At 42.2% G+C, this 18,133-nt stretch overlaps 1 protein-coding gene across 3 annotated transcripts in view; it reads right to left on the reverse strand.

Annotated features, from left to right (window-relative positions):
- Positions 1–2,081: 2,081 nt before the first annotated feature.
- The window catches only part of LOC137424448 (tetraspanin-15-like), a 242,881-nt gene continuing 226,829 nt past the window's right edge, over positions 2,082–18,133 (reverse strand). For all 3 annotated transcript variants that reach the window (XM_068111919.2, XM_068111917.2, XM_068111916.2), the window contains 3 exons: positions 16,296–16,349; positions 9,330–9,446; positions 2,082–7,099 (listed from right to left, as the gene is read on the reverse strand). In XM_068111919.2, coding sequence (XP_067968020.1) covers positions 6,902–7,099; positions 9,330–9,446; positions 16,296–16,349 — 369 coding nt within the window. In that variant the 3' untranslated portion in view covers positions 2,082–6,901. The remainder of the gene's footprint in view (positions 7,100–9,329; positions 9,447–16,295; positions 16,350–18,133) is intronic.

Here is an 18,133-nt window from a genome sequence, read left to right on the forward strand (position 1 = left end):
CAGAATATATATAGCAATATGTTGGTGGTGCTAGCACTCCCTCTACGGGTACTGGCAAACAAATATAGAACAAATATAGAGTGCACGTTTCCACAAACACATTACATCATCATCTGTGTGTTATTAAAGAAAATCACAATCGAAGTTCCTGCTCATAGACAGCTTCATACGTCTGTGGTACTTGCGATGTTGTTCTCTCACATCAATGTGGGTCGATCTGGACGACTGTGCAGCTCCGTCACGACATCCCGCCGCCGAGGTTCGATTATCGCAGCCAAGATGGCGGCTGTCTCGTTGCCATTCTCCCTTGAAGAGTTGACTCCAAAACCTGGACGTTTTGCAGGATGGGAACCTAGCCTTTGGTCCTCATCATCCTGCCCCCTCTCCCAGCTCTTCTGCAATCTCTGACAGTCAACAGCTCTCCTAAACTCCCCCTATCATGTCTTATCTTGCGAAATCCTTCAATTGTCCCCCCCCCCCCTCTTTTATCCATTCTCCATTCCCTCCCCATTCCATCTTCCAAAATGGTATGGATCGCAAACATCCGGAGCCTTTGCTCAAACCTGACTGATCTCTCCATACAGGTTGCTTCTCACAAACCAGACTTACTCTGCTTAACAGAAACTTTCCGCCTTGAAGATGTCTCTGATTCCTTAATATCTCTTCCTGGTTACTCCCTCCTCCGGTATGATAGACCTGAGCCTCGTCCTGGTGGTGGAGTGGCTATCTTTATCAAAAACTCTCTTCCTCACTCTCCTTGCACTGCCCTCTCTCCACCCCACCCTCAGGAGTACCTCTGGCTACGGCTTCCTCTCCACTCCCACCTTTTGTTCACCTGTGTTATACCGTCCAACAAACAGTGATGACTCCATCTACATCTCGCTCTCTGACAACATGGACCAACTTCTATCCACTCATCCCAACTCTCTCTTCCTCATATGTGGCGACTTCAACTGTCATCATGCCAGCTGGCTGGGTGTGGGTTCCTCTCTCACCAGCCATGGCACCTCAGCAAAGGACTTCTGCGACTCATTGGGACTGATACAATCTGTCAATTTCCCGACCTGGATCTCAGTCAACGGAGCATTTTCTCTTCTAGACTTGGTTATGACAAACTTCCCTGCAAATGTCTGCTGCTCTTCTTCTGCTCCAATCGGTTCATCTGATCATGTGCTTGTTAAAGTGGACATCTCTCTGGCCATTCTCAGAGAGCCTCCTCATCGTCGATGAGTCTGGCATTACACTCAGGCCAACTGGCATGGTCTTCAATCAGCCATCAATCATCTGGTCTGGTCTCCCATTTCTCCCCTCCCTCCATACTCCTCCACGCATTTGCACCCACCTGAATCCTCCTCTGCACCACTGCCACTGGTAAATTCCCAGTTCTGAGGAGTTTGTATCTGTATCCAACATGTCCACCCCACACCCATTATTTATTTGTCTCCCTTTATTTTGTCCTTTAACTCTGCTGTCCTCCTTCCTACTCCATCCCTCCTTCTACTGGTCTGTTTTCTAGCTCTTCCATGAGCCTTGACTCTATGGAAAAAAACCTCTCGAGATGCTGTTCATCAGTTTCTTAGGATGTGGGGGTAAAGATTATGCTGAGAGTGGACTTGAAGGTCAGTAAAGTGAAGATGTTACGCTTCAGATGTGCAGCTTTTTCGTGGATGAGATGGGAACTTAACTGATAAAGAAAATGTTGATCTTGCGTTGTCAGAATACATGACAGATATTTCATGATATAAGAGGAGGCGGCAACAATTTATTCAGGTAAAAGTAAAGGTCGAAACAGAAAAGGGAGAATGCATGAGCAAGGAGATTGAAGACAGGTGGAAAGCATTTCAATTACATAAGGAAAATGGATTGGATACAGAAAGGCCAACCATGCCAGTTGAAAAAGTAGGCGAGCAAGAAAGGGAAAAAACAATCCAGTTTGAGGAAGATGTAAGATAGAACATTTATGATTTCATTACATTGGGAATATGTCAAGACAAGTACAACACCTTATATAACTTGCTCCTTTCAAATCTGAAAAGATGATAAGAATGATTATTAAAATAAACAAGGAAATGTTCAAAACATTGGATTTGAAAATTGCATAACTTTATTGAACAATATCAGGTCAGGTGAATAACAGTTTGTTGAAAATCTCAATATAGAAGGCATTCAATATTCTTTCCCATTTGCTGCAAAACATCTAGTGTAATCCAACAGGAGGATTTGATTTACTTCTTTAACAAGAACCCCTAGTGCAGCTCACAAAGAATGAATCAACAATGGATTCAAATTTGGCAGTAAATAAATACTCCAAGATCTGTACCACCTCACATTTAATCGATTATTGTGAACTAACTTAGCAATGATATCACCTGGTACAATCTGCCTTATTACAAGCAAAAAAAAAACAATTACATCCTGTTTTATCTTCCCAGGCCATCAATGACATCATCAGGAAATGAAAGATAAGTGCAGACTCCTGAAACAACAATTGTGAAGCCGACAAATAGATGAATTTACTTTTCATCATCTATCTATAATTCCAGCAATCTCTGTGTGTGTGTGTGTCTGTCTGTGTGTTTGTCTGTGACCGCTGTTTCTCGACAACCACGGGTCCGATATACTTTTAACTTGCCAGGTATATTGCTGGGGACCCGAGGATGTGCCTTTTCAAGGTTTCATATTAATCGGACAATTACTTACCGAGCGATGTCCAAAAAACGATTCAACCAATCAGAGAGCAGCGAACTAGCGCGTGTGCCGAACGTGGCGGACACACTCTGCCTCGGATGGCACATTTGAGAGCGTATTCATTTATTTCACGTTTGCAAACTATGTTGGCGCTATGTTGGCGTTAAACGATGTTTTAAAACTAATAAAAACGAATTTGCGATTCATTCGCTTTCCTGCGCGTTTGTGTACGCGATGGCGATTTCTTTACCAAACTCCGGAAGCCGTTCGCTTTGGACCGAACCATTTCATGTAAATAGAGGGGGGGGTTCTGTGGTCGTTGCGAATGGACCAAACCATTCATGTAAATAGAGGGGGGGGATTGTCACTGTACTCGCAAGCCGTTCGCCGTTCGCTTTGGCGTTGCGAATGGACCAAACCATTTCATGTAAATAGAGGGGGGGGATATAATTTTAGATAGATATATAGTACGGGCATATATATAGTACGGGCATGCCCTAGTATTTTTTAAATCTTGAAATGGTCTCCATGAACATTTTGAAAAATGTTAATCAATTCTTCGGTTAAATATACAAGTTGCTATATCTGCCTGTACCAAGAATCATTATTTTTACATTGAAAATGTATTATATAATTCAGGCCATGACTTTTGAAATATGTATAGGAGAGGAAGAGACGAAGTACCATTTATTTATTTTTAAGAATTGCAAGTACTACATATCCTTTACAAAGCATTGTGTGATATTCTTAGAGAACTAATCCCTGAATTATTTTTCATAATTAACCAAGAAACCTAAATTACACAAAAGAATAGAAAATTTCATTCAATGAACTCTTCGGTATTTACATTGCTGCCAGATTTGTGGATCACAGTATTAATTTTCAATGAGACTAGCGTATGGTTAAAATCAGTGAAATGATATACCGAGTCGTTCAAAAAGAATATTAACAGTATTCCAATAATGAGTAACGTGATTTCAAAAGTCTTTTTTCACCTTGTAATATCTACACAAATTACAAGGAAAAAAGAAAAACAATGAAATGTCAATAAAATAATTTAAAAAATAAAGTTTTCTCGTAAACGTATCTGTAAACATTCACAACTTACGATACCCGCATAAAGGTGAAATAAAATTATTTATGCCAAGTTTCTGACATAATGAACGCTACAGTAGTGGTTTTGTGGTTCAAGGATGAAAGATGTTAAATTAATCAATCAGAGAACGATAAGTTGTGTCACACGCAAATGTGAATTTTTTTTTGTTCAAAATTGTAAACAAATTTCATGTGAATTTTTTTGTGTGTAATAAGAAAGTAAAACAATGAACGGTTCTTGTATCATTAGTATCAAAGTACAGTAACATTTTTCAACAAATACAGTTTTTGCTTAGAAAACAAACAAACAAACAAACTTTGTTTTTAAGTGCTATTTTTCAACACTTGTATAAACGTTGTGATGTTACTAAGCTGGATTTTCAAAACTAAACAAAAGCTTCAGAAATCGACAAAATCTGAATGACAAAACGTATGGATGCTCCACATCTATTTTTCCAAAACACAAAGTTTACAATCAACAGAACCAGCAAAAATTAAGGATATTTTTAAATATAATCTTACTATAATTCACCAAATGTCCGTCCGTCTGTTTGTCCGTCCGTCCGTCTGTTCCCAGGTACCACAAAAATGGCTGAACCGATCGCAACGAAATTTTGGGTGGGTAATCCTGGGACCCCCTGGAGTAAAATGGGCTATATTGTTTTTCCAATTTCAGCTTTGGTCTCCAGCATTTTCAGGTTTGGACTCCCGCTTAACGTTATTGTCCAAGGTACCGCAAAAACGGCTGCACCGATCGCAACGATACACCTCCATGCCTGTGGGATTCCCACTGGTGACCCCACGAATAAATTATAATTAGCCTTTGTTCACTTTCTCGATAACTGTGCTCTAGACATCATGGGAAGGTCCAAATGTGTGCTTTGGTGTCTCTGGTGTAACTAACCAGCAACCTCTTTTTTTCCTGCTGTTCAAGTTTACAACTTTGGTCAAGTAGTCTTGATTTTTTGTAAATGATGTCATGCTATTTCATGTTTATTTCCGTTAGTTCTCATTCAGTTGATATATCAGATTTTGCTCTGCGAGCGAAGGTGATCCCGGTAAACCTCTCCAGTTCATGACGCTTGAGTTGATAGGTGAGAGTAAATGTAACCTCCAGCATATTAGGACTGTTCTACCTGTATCTGTCCGCTGATGCAGATTGACACAATCCTTTACGAGCAAGACCAGTACATTCTAATTTTTAATAAACTCCACTTTAAAAGAGAAATATTGTTTGACTAATAATCAGAATGCATCTGTTCAACTTAACAAGAATAAGAACCACCTTTAGAGGCCATTTTTCCCCGCAGAGCAGGGGTTGGCCTTTTTCGGGCACCGTGGACCCCTTTTTTTGAAGCAATGTTTTATGGCCGGATGCCCTTCCTGCTGCCAACCCTGTTAGTTGCCTCTTGCGACACACAGGGAAATACCAGTGAGCTGGTACTCAATTTGCCGACCTCGGAAGGACGACAGGCTGAGTCAACCCCCCTGGTGGTAATTCAGCGATCGACCGGGATTCAAACCCAGGATCCTAGGATCCCAAGCCGGCACCCGAACTGCTAAGCCAACACCAGGCTTTTCAACTTAACAAGAATATATCCAAAAACGCCAGTTTCCCACAGTTAACTAGATAATAACAAAAGGAATAGCAATTAAATGAGGAGGTTCTGTTCTGTAAACTGTCGGCAATTCTGCAATCAGAGCAGTGAAAGCATGTGAGCAGTCCATTGAAATTTGTCACAGCATAACATCTAAATAATGCAGGTCCAAGGCTGGGAGTTGAAGGAAAAAGTTTCTCTTAACCGGTGTAAAGGACATCTTTCGTAATACAAACTGTCAATACGTGAGTTGACCAAAGGAATGGCTTTTTCGGGTTATGCCTGAAGGACCGCTGACGAATGTCCGGTGGTATAAAATCAAGGACAGCAGCAGTACTTTTAACGTTGATCTTTTTTGCAATCGGCATGCTTTTGTAAACCTTTTATTTCATCACATTCTTTCTTCCATTCAGAATTTTTCCCAATAAATTGATATTTGATGCGAGTTCGAATGATCGTTCCACGCGAATCAATCAACCAATTGGAAAAGGCACGGTTAATTGCACGAGATGGACAGCATGGAAGAATATAAGGTACAATCAATCCCATTTGACAGACAGTCTGTCATAAGATGAGTATCCTTGGTCTGACTCAAAGCTACGGTTGATGGAATCTTTCCAAATAATCTTCTGATCGCATTTGTTTTGGGAAGGTCATTTTTGTCATTCGTTCATTCTGGGAAAGAAATAACGAAACCTCACAAGAAAGAAAGCCTAATCATCATAAAAAATTCAAGAGAAAGAGAGACTTTCCAACCCACCCTCAAAATTAAATTATATACTCTTCCCTCTTCCACGTCCTCATAGATAGAAGATTTCAGACTAAAAACAACTCTTCCAAGTTTGATGGATACACTTGTCTTGTGAATGGCCAACCGGTGTTCATCAGGCCTCTACAACTAGGCAAGCTCTTCACTTCACATGTTGATTTACACCACTGTTTCGGAAATCGTAGTTTCATTTACATGCTTCACATTTTGGGAAAGTATCACATTTGACATGCATTTTTCCTTACAGTAAGCCTGATGCTGGGTTGACCGTTAAGGTGGCCGGCTTGAGATTTCAGGGTCCTGAGTTCAAGCCCTTGCAATGCCGTTAAATTAACACCAGGTGGGTTGACTCAGCCTGTCATCATTCTGAGGTCAGCAAAATGAGTACCAGCTTAGGTGAAGACTGAGCCATTCAAGTATCCTGCATCGGAGTGGCGACCCGTCCAGGATTGTGCCCAATAGCCGAGAAACTGCTTCGGCAGCCCTATGTATCTGAAGTTGCAAAAAAGGAGTGGTATTCTCCTTTCCTTAAGGTCGAGAAAAAGGTAGTCTGTTGCTGAAGGTATCACGGTTCGAAAACCACAAAAGTAACAAGAGAAAATGTGTTTGACCTGTGCATCTTGTTGATGCGCACGAGAAGACATTACATTGGAGTGTCAAATAAATTATATAATTGTCATCATTGTGGTTTATGTTCGCCAGAAAATATAGAAATTATACACAGAAAAGTGCAAAACAAAATTGTAACACGTCAAACGATAACTTGTCTGGCCGTTTTGTGGGGAAGTTCCTCGCGGGGGATGTACATAGGGCAACATCCTTTGTAATCAAACTCCAAGGGAAGTCTGAGCATTCCGTCCACCGAATCGTTCTGCTGCTGCTGCTGCTGCCGCTGAAGTTCTTTGTTGATGGTTTTGATGAGGAAATGTGTTGTGACAATGCCCAGGAGCTGAAAGAGAAGAAGTATGCTTGGGAAAACTGTACCACAGGAGATAAAAGTATTTTACCAAGTTGAAAACTTGACATCTTAAAGAAGAATCAGCAAACAAACAAACATTCCATTCCATTAAAGAAGGTGTTCATCACCTTTCTGTAACTTTTACATGGTTCACACAGCCATGGAAGACAAATTTACAGGAGTCTTCCAGGACTTTTAATACAAATATTTTATGTAAAAAGTGACATTGGAGTCAACCAAAATAATAAAAATGAAACCTCGTTTCTTTTCTGTTATTCCATTGAATACTTCAGTAACACATAGCTTGTGTCACATGGAAGGGGATGGGGAGGGAGGTGGTTCAATCCATAGCTAGACTGTGGTAAGTGTAACATGGTCCGTGTGATCCAAGTAGGTTCAATTGCCATGTACCAGGGACCTGTCAGAGCAAGTCGTTTTGTTACACGTGATGCTGAGGAGGCAGCATATGTAATTTATGGACGGGATAGTCAGGGTAATATTGTATGTGTAAACACCTTTTGTTTGTGGGTGGGGCCAGGTGAGGACTTCCTATCACAAAAAGGCACACGTGTCACACACTTCAAAAAGGCTGTCACAATCTCTCTGGCCAGTGTATGCCAGCCACGGCGGTGTTATGTGCTGTAGGGGCCGGAAGCAGGCAATGGAATTGTTTTTATTGGAGCCACCCCATGGTTGAGCATATGGGGAGCTTTGGGAAAGGGCATGCCAGAGCTCCTGTAAACCAGGAGGACTCGGGTGAAGAAGAAGTCCCTTGAGAGAGGATGGAGGGCATACCAGGATGACTCGTGAAGGACAAAGAAGAAGCGTCGAGAGGGTTTTGCTTCGTTTTTCTCCTCGTCTGGGCTCACTTTGGCGCTGGTTTACTTAGTCAATGGCTTACTTAATCACTGGCTCTGTTTCATTGTTGCTAAAGGGACGCTGTTCCAGAGCTATACCATCGCCACATTAACCTTTATGTTGATATGCAACCTTAACCTCTATGTTTATGTGCAACCTTAACCTCTATGTTTATGTGCAACCTTAACCTCTATGTTTATGTGCAACCTTAACCTCGATGTTTATGTGCAACCTTAACCTCTATGTTTATGTGCAACCTTAACCTCTATGTTGATGTGCAACCTTAACCTCTATGTTTATGTGCAACCTTAACCTCTATGTTTATGTGCAACCTTAACCTCTACGTTTATGTGCAACCTTAACCTCTACGTTTATGTGCAACCTTAACCTCTACGTTTATGTGCAACCTTAACCTCTCAATTTTTCAGTCTTGTGTAAGTTTGTGTGGACGCCTTTTCTTCTCCATCAAGAGATAATTGCGATCATTAATTTATATTGAAGCAACGCGAATTGAGGCTAATGAGGTCAATTTTTTTTATGAACACCACAGGATAAGAGTCAAGACCAAAACCCAAGAGGGCCCCCTGGGTGGAAAAGCAAAGAAATTAGATGCGAAAATATAATCAAGATGTGGGTGTCACAGATTGGCAAGCAGTAACATGAAGAGGTGGTGAGGTGCTTCAAAGAACTTTGCAGACAAATAAGGAGCATTCCAGATAGCATCAATAATGCAAACCAGTGGCCTTGGAAGGGCCTCCTGGAATCTTGTGCTCAGCGCAGCTCCTGTCGAGAACTGGTAGAGAAGGGGACACGAGATTATGCGCCAGATGATGAGGGAGACTACCAGGATGCTACACATAGGTTCAAGCCTCTACATTGCTAGCGGTAAGCCTATGGGAGCACTGACTCCATGATACACTAGTAAACCCCAACGCAATCCCTAACTAAACCCTAACTGGTAAAGCAGAAAGAACCCACAAAAATTGACAAACCCCCAATTCAGCAGCCTGCCCCTTGAGCTTTCAACAGAACCAATGTTTCGCTCAAGGCTCTGACACACAAGTGGTGGTACTACCGCAGGCAACTTTTGATGTAGTCAACAACTGCTAAGGCAGCACTTTTACCGAACCCTCAGTTATTGTCCTGTATTTAGCGATAATATCAACGTGTAGGTACGTGTTACAGCCAGCAGACGAGAAGAAAACAAAAGAGGCCCTGGCAGTGTGCATAAATGCAAGCAGTGAAATGCTTCATCGGACATTTTTATTCAACATCTAATGTAGTCATTTCATTTTCAGAATTGTGAAACCTAAATTTTTCCTCATGTTCTTTTTTTACATATACAGTATATATAAATAGTTACCTGTGGAATAATCAGGGCCAGAAGCAGGGCGGCCATGCTGATGAGATGATCACGAAACCAAAGTAGAACGGCATGTGTACAACCACGGACTGATATTTCTGCCACAAGCTCCAAGCGCTGAATGGTGAATAAGGAATGAGAGTAAAAAAAAAAGAAAAAAAGAAGGAGTTAAAGGGTAGTGATCGACATATAACACAATACAGTATATGAAAGTGGATTACATGTGCAGAAGAAAGATAGGATTATTAAGTAGAAGATATTTAAATGCCAGTTACTACTCATTTGAATACAAATTGAAGAGGAGGTGAAAAATGGTACACCTCGCTCAAAGAACAGGAAGTTAAAGTCGATGATGCACTGTCCCCTCACCCCACTTCACAAAGTCAGGGCCACTGCAGGGTTAGGGAGAGAGAGAAAGAGAGCGAGTAGAGGGAATGGGCCGGTCCATGGGGACCAATCGGCACTCTGACCGTGACCGCACTGCCTTGACGAATCCGGGCAGCAGGGAAGAATGAGGAAGATTCGGCCCCTGACTTGCGTTGGTGGGTACAACCACCACAAAGAGGCGTCCCTGATAGTTGTTGTGCCTGTGGTTGTTGTTTTTGGTGCGCTCCTTTCATGTACAATTATGTATTTTTCAATTTCTTCAAGAAATATTACTATACATAATTTTGTGTGCTCCTTCCGTGTCCACCAGGCTTTATTCTAAAGGGTTCCTACTGCCATACCATAAGAACAGTTACATTAAACCTACAAATTGCACTTCTTCTTCTTCCATCCTGGAAAGACGAGCTTTTAAAACAATAATTATTATGATTAAACGGACAACACTTTTTGTTCCAAGTAAATTGATTATCGGCTTTCCAACCAAGTAAATAAATGATTGGTTCTCCAATGGTGCCGTTATTTTTTTTTTTATTCTACGACAGCAGGAACACTTTATAATAAAGCATGATGGACAGACACATACATACGCAGACGGAAGCTTCTCCTTTTAGTAATAGATGTAAATGCGGGCGGGGTTTTGTTTTCTTACTCATCTTCTCTCCTCCATATCGTCCAATGATTCCCAGTGTCATCCTGTTCGCTTTCTCATTCCTCCCCTCTCAACCCCCAAGAACCCTATTGCTCTCTACAGTACCTTTTGTCCTGTTGCGTCCAGATCCGTTCAGTGTTCTTGCTCTCCTGATATAGTACGCTGCAAATTAATTAGTTTCATATACATGACTTTTGCAGTGATCATTTTGTTTCTGGGTTTAATTTTCAAGAAGAGTAGTTTAACAAAGCTCGCCGTCTCTTCGTGAAGGACACTGTGGGATCTTTAACGTCCACAATCCAATTTTAGCAGACGGGACACACAGCTTAACATCCATCCGATGGACAGCATGCGCAACGATGGAACACCTTGCATGTGAAACACCAGGATGGCAGTGTAAAGCTGGGCTAACATTAAAACCCAGGCTAGACAGCTCAGAGACAAGTGTGCCTGCCTCTAGGGCCTAGGCTATACTGGAAGCCCTGCAAAATCCTATTTGAATGTTCGTGTAGTTTCATTCCTTGTACTCATTCCTTGTTTTAATGTGTCAAGAGACAAGATGGCCGATGCACAGCCCACTTGAGGGGACGGGGTTCGTCCACAAGAGTACACGAGAGGTTAAGGATGTCCCGTTTGGCCTTTTTTTGGGCACCGTGGTCCCCTTTTTTGAAGCAATGTTTTACGGCCGGATGCCTTTCCTGCCGCCAACCCTGTTAGTCACCTCTTGCGACACACAGGGAATTACCAGCAAGCTGGTACTCAATTTGCCGACCTCGGAAGGATGACAGGCCCCCCTGGCGTTAATTCAGCGATCTCGACCGGGATTCGAACTCAGGATCCTAGGATCCCAAGCCGGCACCCTAACCGCTAAGTCAACAAACTCAGGATCCTAGGATCCCAAGCCGGCACCCTAACCGGTAAGCCACCACCAGGCTTTGAAGACCCGACACTGATGTTGACGAACAAATTTTATGTTTTTCATATAGGCCAGGGCCACCCAACCTCACCCTACATTGTCACCCCATTGATTGAAACACCTGACTGTAATTACCCCCTTTATTGAGCTGATTAACCTGGAGGTTCACATACTTTTTCCAACAAAGAAATTGAATGTCGGATCATTTTGCTCAATAAATAAATGAAAAAGCAGAATTTGTTGTGCTATTTGTTTAAACAGGTTCTCTTCATCTGTTATTGGGACCTAGATGAAGATCTGATCACATTATAGGTCAAAGTTATTCAGAAATACAAAAAATTCTGAAGGGTTCATCAACTTTTTCTCACCACGGTATATACAGTATTAAATACATTGTTAGTGTAAATCTTAGTGTGAATCACCAGTTTTGAGAGACCGCTTTGGATCTAATACTAGGGGTAGTCTCTCAAGACATGATTTATTCAATTAAAGGGAAAAAGTGTGGAAGAAAAAACAATTTCTGGTAATGTGAGTTTTCTGGTAATCTGGTAATGTGAGTAATAGAAATGCCCTTATGGTCGACAGTAAATGTTGGATGTTCTTGTGTATGTTCAATCATATTCTCCCAAGCAGGGAAGAGCAGGTGAACATCTCTGGCTTTTTAATGAGCACCACAACCTCTTACTCAGCACGCTCGAGTTCTAATTGACAGCCTACGTTAATTGGTTGCATGCTGCCATGCTCTATTGGTACAGATAAAACCGTATCATCTCATAACATTCATGAGTAAGATGGGGGAAGTTAAGGGTGGGATGGGGTCAATTAATCATAATTGGGGCTTCCTTTAGGTAAACCTCAACCTCCTAACCCACATTTAGAATTTCCACCAAAATGGCTCCTTTTGGAGATGTTATATCTTTCAAGGGCTGTAGGCTATTAGATTGGTGGATAAAATTTGACATGGACTTCTGTTTTCAAATAAGGTTTTATATAACACTGAACCCTGGTGTTGGGCTAGCGGCTAGGGTGCCGGCTTAGGATCCTAGGATCCTGGGATCCTGGGTTCGAATCCCGGTCGATCGCTGAATTAACGCCAGGGGGGTTGACTCAGCCTGTCATCCTTCCGAGGTCGGCTAATTGAGTACCAGTTCACTGGTAATTCCCTGTTTGTCGTAAAAGGCGGCAAAAAGGGTTGGCGTCAGGAAGGGCATCCGGCCGTAAAACATTGCTTCAAAAAGGGGACCGAAAAAACAACAACAACCACGGTTCCCGAAAAAGGCCAACCCCCGCTTTGCGGGGAAAAATGGCCTCTAAAGGTGGTTATATTTATATTTTTATAACACTAGCAGGGGCTACCCGGCATTGCCTGGGAGCAGTAGGGTAGGTGGGGGAGGGGTTCGTGGTGCTGCCTGGTTGGGTGGGTTTTTCCCGGCGGTGGTTTCGGCCGTGAAAGAGCAACAAGGAAATGAACAAACAAAATTATTTATAAGATTTCAACGTTTTCAAAGCACAACATGTGTCAGAAGCCCTATATCGTTTTTGTTTCCCCTGTGCAGCACCTTGTGGAGGGGGAGAGGAGAGGATGGGTCGTGGAGGGGGGATTTTTCTTATCACGTGATCTGACCCTGGGTACCCCCAGCATGTTTGCAAAGTTTGGTGGCGAATGGCCTAGTCATTTTTTTTAGCTCACCTGGAACATAGATCAGGGGAGGTATTAGCTTTGCGTGCTGTCTGTCAGGCAGTCAGACAGTGAGGCTGCATGTAAAGACTCGGATCTTCTTCTCCAAAAGTGCACAAACAATTTCAATGAACTTAACCACGACCTTCACCACCGGTGATGGACTAAAGTTTAATCGCGGCATTAAAAAAAAAATCAGGGGTTTCCCCCCAAAAGTGGTATTTACTTTCTTCTCCGTTCCATATTGTGTGGGTCATCCACTCCTACCAGTGGTCCTCCAATCACAGAGCTGAACAGATTTTAAAATGGGAAGAAATACATATTACATCTTTTGCATTAGAGCATTAAAACAGGAAACGAACACAAGAAAGACAAATTCCCTCAAAATGAATGAACCACCTATTCTCTAAATGCATTTCTTCTACGATACACCTCTTCATTTTCTTCTTAAAAAGTGGATTTTTTTTTTTAAACTAACTCATTTTGCCTATTCCTCAATCCTTCACGTATTTTTAATTGTCCTTTTTCCTTCTCAATACTAATTCCACTCCTTTGTCTATATGTCTGTCCATGGTACAAAAGTGAATTTGTATATTTATTTGCTTGTTTATAAATAAATGTTAAAAAAAGTAAAGAAATACTGAACCAAATCCAACCAAATTTTGCACGTCACCTAAGGGTACCCAAAGTACGGTTTCTGTCTGGGTAGCATATGTAGGGGAGAAGGTTCAGCCTGGGTGGGGGAAAGAGCCCAATTCTCTCGATGTAAATTTGTATCGTCTAGCGCCACCCAGTGGTAGTCTGTATTACAAGTCATCTTGTGCAAAAAAAGATTAAAGAACTTGGGAATATGCATTACGTAATATATGCATTAAGTATGCATTATGGTGATGTTGAAATCTGAGTGAGAATAATTCAAAGTTTTCAAAATGTTTCATTTCACTCATCATGAGTGGAGGTTTAAACCAAAGCAAACAACACTGAGCTTCGTAGTAGAGCGAGCGGAAGTGATTTTTACTCGTGCCATGTATAAGCATCAATAATTGTTGATGTTGATTATGTTAGTTGATGTGAAAGCAGATGGAGGATGATCTCGGGTAGATTATACAGTGAATAGAGCAACATGTTTGTGACGTACAACATACCATCTTTTAATTAAATACATCAGCAAAGCGACGTGTACAAATACCTAGTATATACATATATACACACACACACACGCACAATATATATATATATATATATATACACAGTATATACGAATATATTGAATTTACTTTTTTTTTTTTTTTAAGAGAATTCTGCCAAAACAGTGGCATTGGCTCTACCTCGCTATTAGGCATGAGCTTACCCACATAACTATTTGTGCGTACCACAGGCAGGTTAATGTTTGGCAAGCATTTGCTGTTTACCGGTGTGTGCCCCGGTTTAGAATAGGTACCTGCGTGTCATAAGAGGCGACTAAAGGGTTGGCGTCAGGAAGGGCATCCGGCCATAAAAACATTGCCTCAAAAAGGGAACCATGATGATTGTCATGGGGACCACAAGGCTAGCCCCCCTCTAGCAGGGAAAATGGCCTTAGAAGGGAATTGTTTTTTTTTTTACTTAAAAAAAATAATTTTTATTTAATTTTTTTTCATTTAGCCATTTCCTGTTGGTCAGGATGCATGCAGCAATGGCTGGCGTAGCACTTGCTTCCTGGTACCCAATACCGTGATGGGGTCTTATTTTGATATATATATACATAAACATACATTCATATATAATCTATCTATAATTCCAGTAATCTCTGTACGTCTGTACGTTTGTACGTCTGTTTGTCTGTGACCGCTGTTTCTCGACAACCACGGGTCCGATATACTTTTAACTTGCCAGGTATATTGCTGGGGACCCGAGGATGTGCCTTTTCAAGGTTTCATATTAATCGGACAATTACTTACCGAGCTATGTCCAAAAAACGATTCAACCAATCAGAGAGCAGCGAACGATCGCGTGTGCCGAACGTGGCGGGCACACTCTGCCTCGGATGGCACATTTGAGAGCGTATTCATTTATTTCACGTTTGCAAACTATGTTGGCGTTAAACTATGTTTTAAAACTAATAAAACCGAATTTGCGATTCATTCGCTTTCCTGCGCGTTTGTGCACGCGATGGCGATTTCTTTACCAAACTCCGGAAGCCGTTCGCTTTGGACCAAACCATTGCATGTAAATAGAGGGGGGGGATTGTCACCGTACTCGCAAGCCGTTCGCTTTGGACCAAACCATTTCATGTAAATAGAGGGGGGGGATATAATTTTAGATATAGATATAGTACGGGCAATGCCCTAGTATAGTTATAAATATAACAAAACCCAATCACATCTCTCACCCATAATTGGAGGGAATAACCAATGTGTTCTCACCCAATCCATTACCCCAGGTGGCTAGGCTTTTCAAATATATTAACTCCCATGCTCTTCCAGTCAAAGAAAGCTGAATAAAGCAACTAAGAAAAGCGACACAAGGTAAGCCCATTGCTGTTTCAACCCCTACCTGGGTTACTCCACAGCTGCAGACATTCACAAGTAGTACGTACATGAGAATCTCAATGCTACACGCCCCACTCAGCCGCCATACCGGTTTCTTCCCTTGCTGGTGAATTACCAGCGAAAGCGTATACAGAAACACTCACAACCGAGGCTCCAAGCATGTGCCATGTGAAACACCAATGGCAGTTAACATATAAAATGTGGGGTAGGATGGGATGCGGTTAGGGGGTAAAAATGTTTAATAGTCCTGGGAGCTTAGGTGGGGGAAGACCCCAATTTTCTCTATGTAAATGTGTATCACATAGCACGACCTGGTAGAACCCTGTAGTCATAAATCATAAAAGTGCTAGAATTAGTCAATCCGCAAAGATATGATAACTATTATTATTATTATTATCATTATTATTATTAATAGCAACAACAACGTTGGAATATGAAAAAAAAGATGGAACTACATCGATTCTCATCCGTAACGTAGTGGTACATGAGCCACCATGTCAGGCCTAGATTAACATGGAATACTTTCCAACAAGAGGAAGAGAAGTCTTCAATTTTCTTTGCATAGCATCTCAATGTTAAATAAATGGCAGACCAATGAGCAAACTTTATAAATTAAACAAAATATTGTTATTATTCAAGACAAATGTGTGTACAAACTGGTGATGGAAGTGAACGAAACTGGACTGCACTGATGGTAGGTGTGTGAGAAACTCATTATCAGGGGTAAATGGTTGAATCTATGGATGAGGTGACGTGTCCATTAGAACATGTACAGACTGTGCATGTACTATATAGTCCAACAAACCTCTTTCTTCAGTGTCCCATATCCACAATGTGTGTTCGGAATCATCCTTTCACTCTAAGAGAGACAAAGAAAACGCACAGTTAGGAGAAACAGTACAAGTGTGAATGGAAGGCCACAATGGGCGAGTGGAGAGGGAGAGGGGAAATGATGTCAAGCCCATAATGTGGGAGTGAAGGGGGAGAGGGGAGAAGAGAAATCATGTCTTTATCTGAAAATGATGTCAGTCCCATAGTGGAGGAGGGCAGGGGAAGTGGAGGGAAGGGAGAGGGAAAATGATGTCTTGGGTACAATGACATCAAGCCCATACTGGGGTACAGGGATATTGCCAGGACTTGGAGGTAGCTTGTGTGTGGATGGGTGATAGTTGTTGTTGTCTCGCCCTAAACAGTTCTCTTGAACAAGCCTGTGGCACGGAGAAAGCGAATTGATATTGCAGGACTGACCCAGACATCCCCCACATCCAGGATGATGTACCCGCCTTCACGAAGTCAGGGCCACGACGGAGTTAGAGAGAGACGAGAGGGAAAGAGCCGGTCCATGGAGACCGATCGGCATTCTGACAGTGACCGGGCAGCAGGGAAGAATGGGGAAGATTTGGCCCCTGACTTGTGTTGGGGGGTACAACCACCACAAAGAGGCATCCCCGATAGTTGTTGGGTGATAGTATCTGTTGTTGGTGTAGTGCAGGCATGATGGGCTGAATGCCCCCTCCTGTGCCAAATGTCCTTGTCATTCCTTGTCATCTCTTTTCCCAAACTAATATGGTCATAAAATAACGGTTCAAAGTTGGTGAAATGTTAAATTGATAATTATGCTTCCATCATTAACATGTTACACAGCTATCTTTCAAAATTTAATCGAGATCAGTGATGTCTTATTCAAGTTTTAAAATATTTTATACATGGGCTAAGGCTCATTATAGAGCACGCACGCACACACACACACACACACACACACACACACACACACACACACACACACACACACACACACACACACACACACACACACACACACACACACACACACACACACACACACACACACTTCAGCTGAGCTTGGAGGAAGTGCCATCGATAACGTCACTTCCCGGGATACTCCGAGCACCAGATGACGTCACACCAATGGCGCCGCTTTTCTCACCGTACTCAGTGGAGCATTTCCTCAAGAGGAATTTCCTCCTCCCCATGGATGCCACCCAATGGGGATTGTCCGTGCTCTATCCTTTTCAAGTAAGGGAGTAGCACTTACAATTTTTAAAGCCTTTGCTATGACTCAATCCAGTCCAAACCGGATGGGTGTTTTTTAGGAGACACCATCTCCTTACTGGATGGACGTTGGCTCCCTGTGAGAGTTCATCCACCCTTTGCCAGGTGTTGTTTTTGGTCCTGACAGGGTGGCATAGTCACCCTCCCCACTAGCAAAGCCAGTGATGAGTGTTGGTTTAGTCGCCGACAACCTGACCATGCGGCACTTGCGGCAGGTACAGTATGTAGGTAGCATGTGTGTGGATAAAGCATAGACAACCCCCATGGGTTAGCATCCATGGGGAGAAGGAGATTCCAACTCCATTGTCCCACTAATGGCAGAGAGGAAAGTGACGTCGTCATAAAAGATGGCGTCGCTGGTACCCAGAGTGTCCTGGGAAGTGACATCACCTCCCCAACCTCAATGGCTGTTTGTCTGAACTTAAGACCGGTGTTGTCACCTGTACTTGTGTCTACATGGGTACGTGTGATTTATGTATTCCCTGTAAAACAAAAACTTAAAAACAAGTGGCGATTGAAAAATCACTTGTATTCAAAATGCCAACAGGTAAAGAGTTGATTGACCTTCGA

This window comes from Myxine glutinosa, chromosome 4 (assembly GCF_964187855.1).
Source record: "Myxine glutinosa chromosome 4, kmMyxGlut1.1, whole genome shotgun sequence".
NCBI classification, from domain to species: Eukaryota; Metazoa; Chordata; class Myxini; order Myxiniformes; family Myxinidae; genus Myxine; species Myxine glutinosa.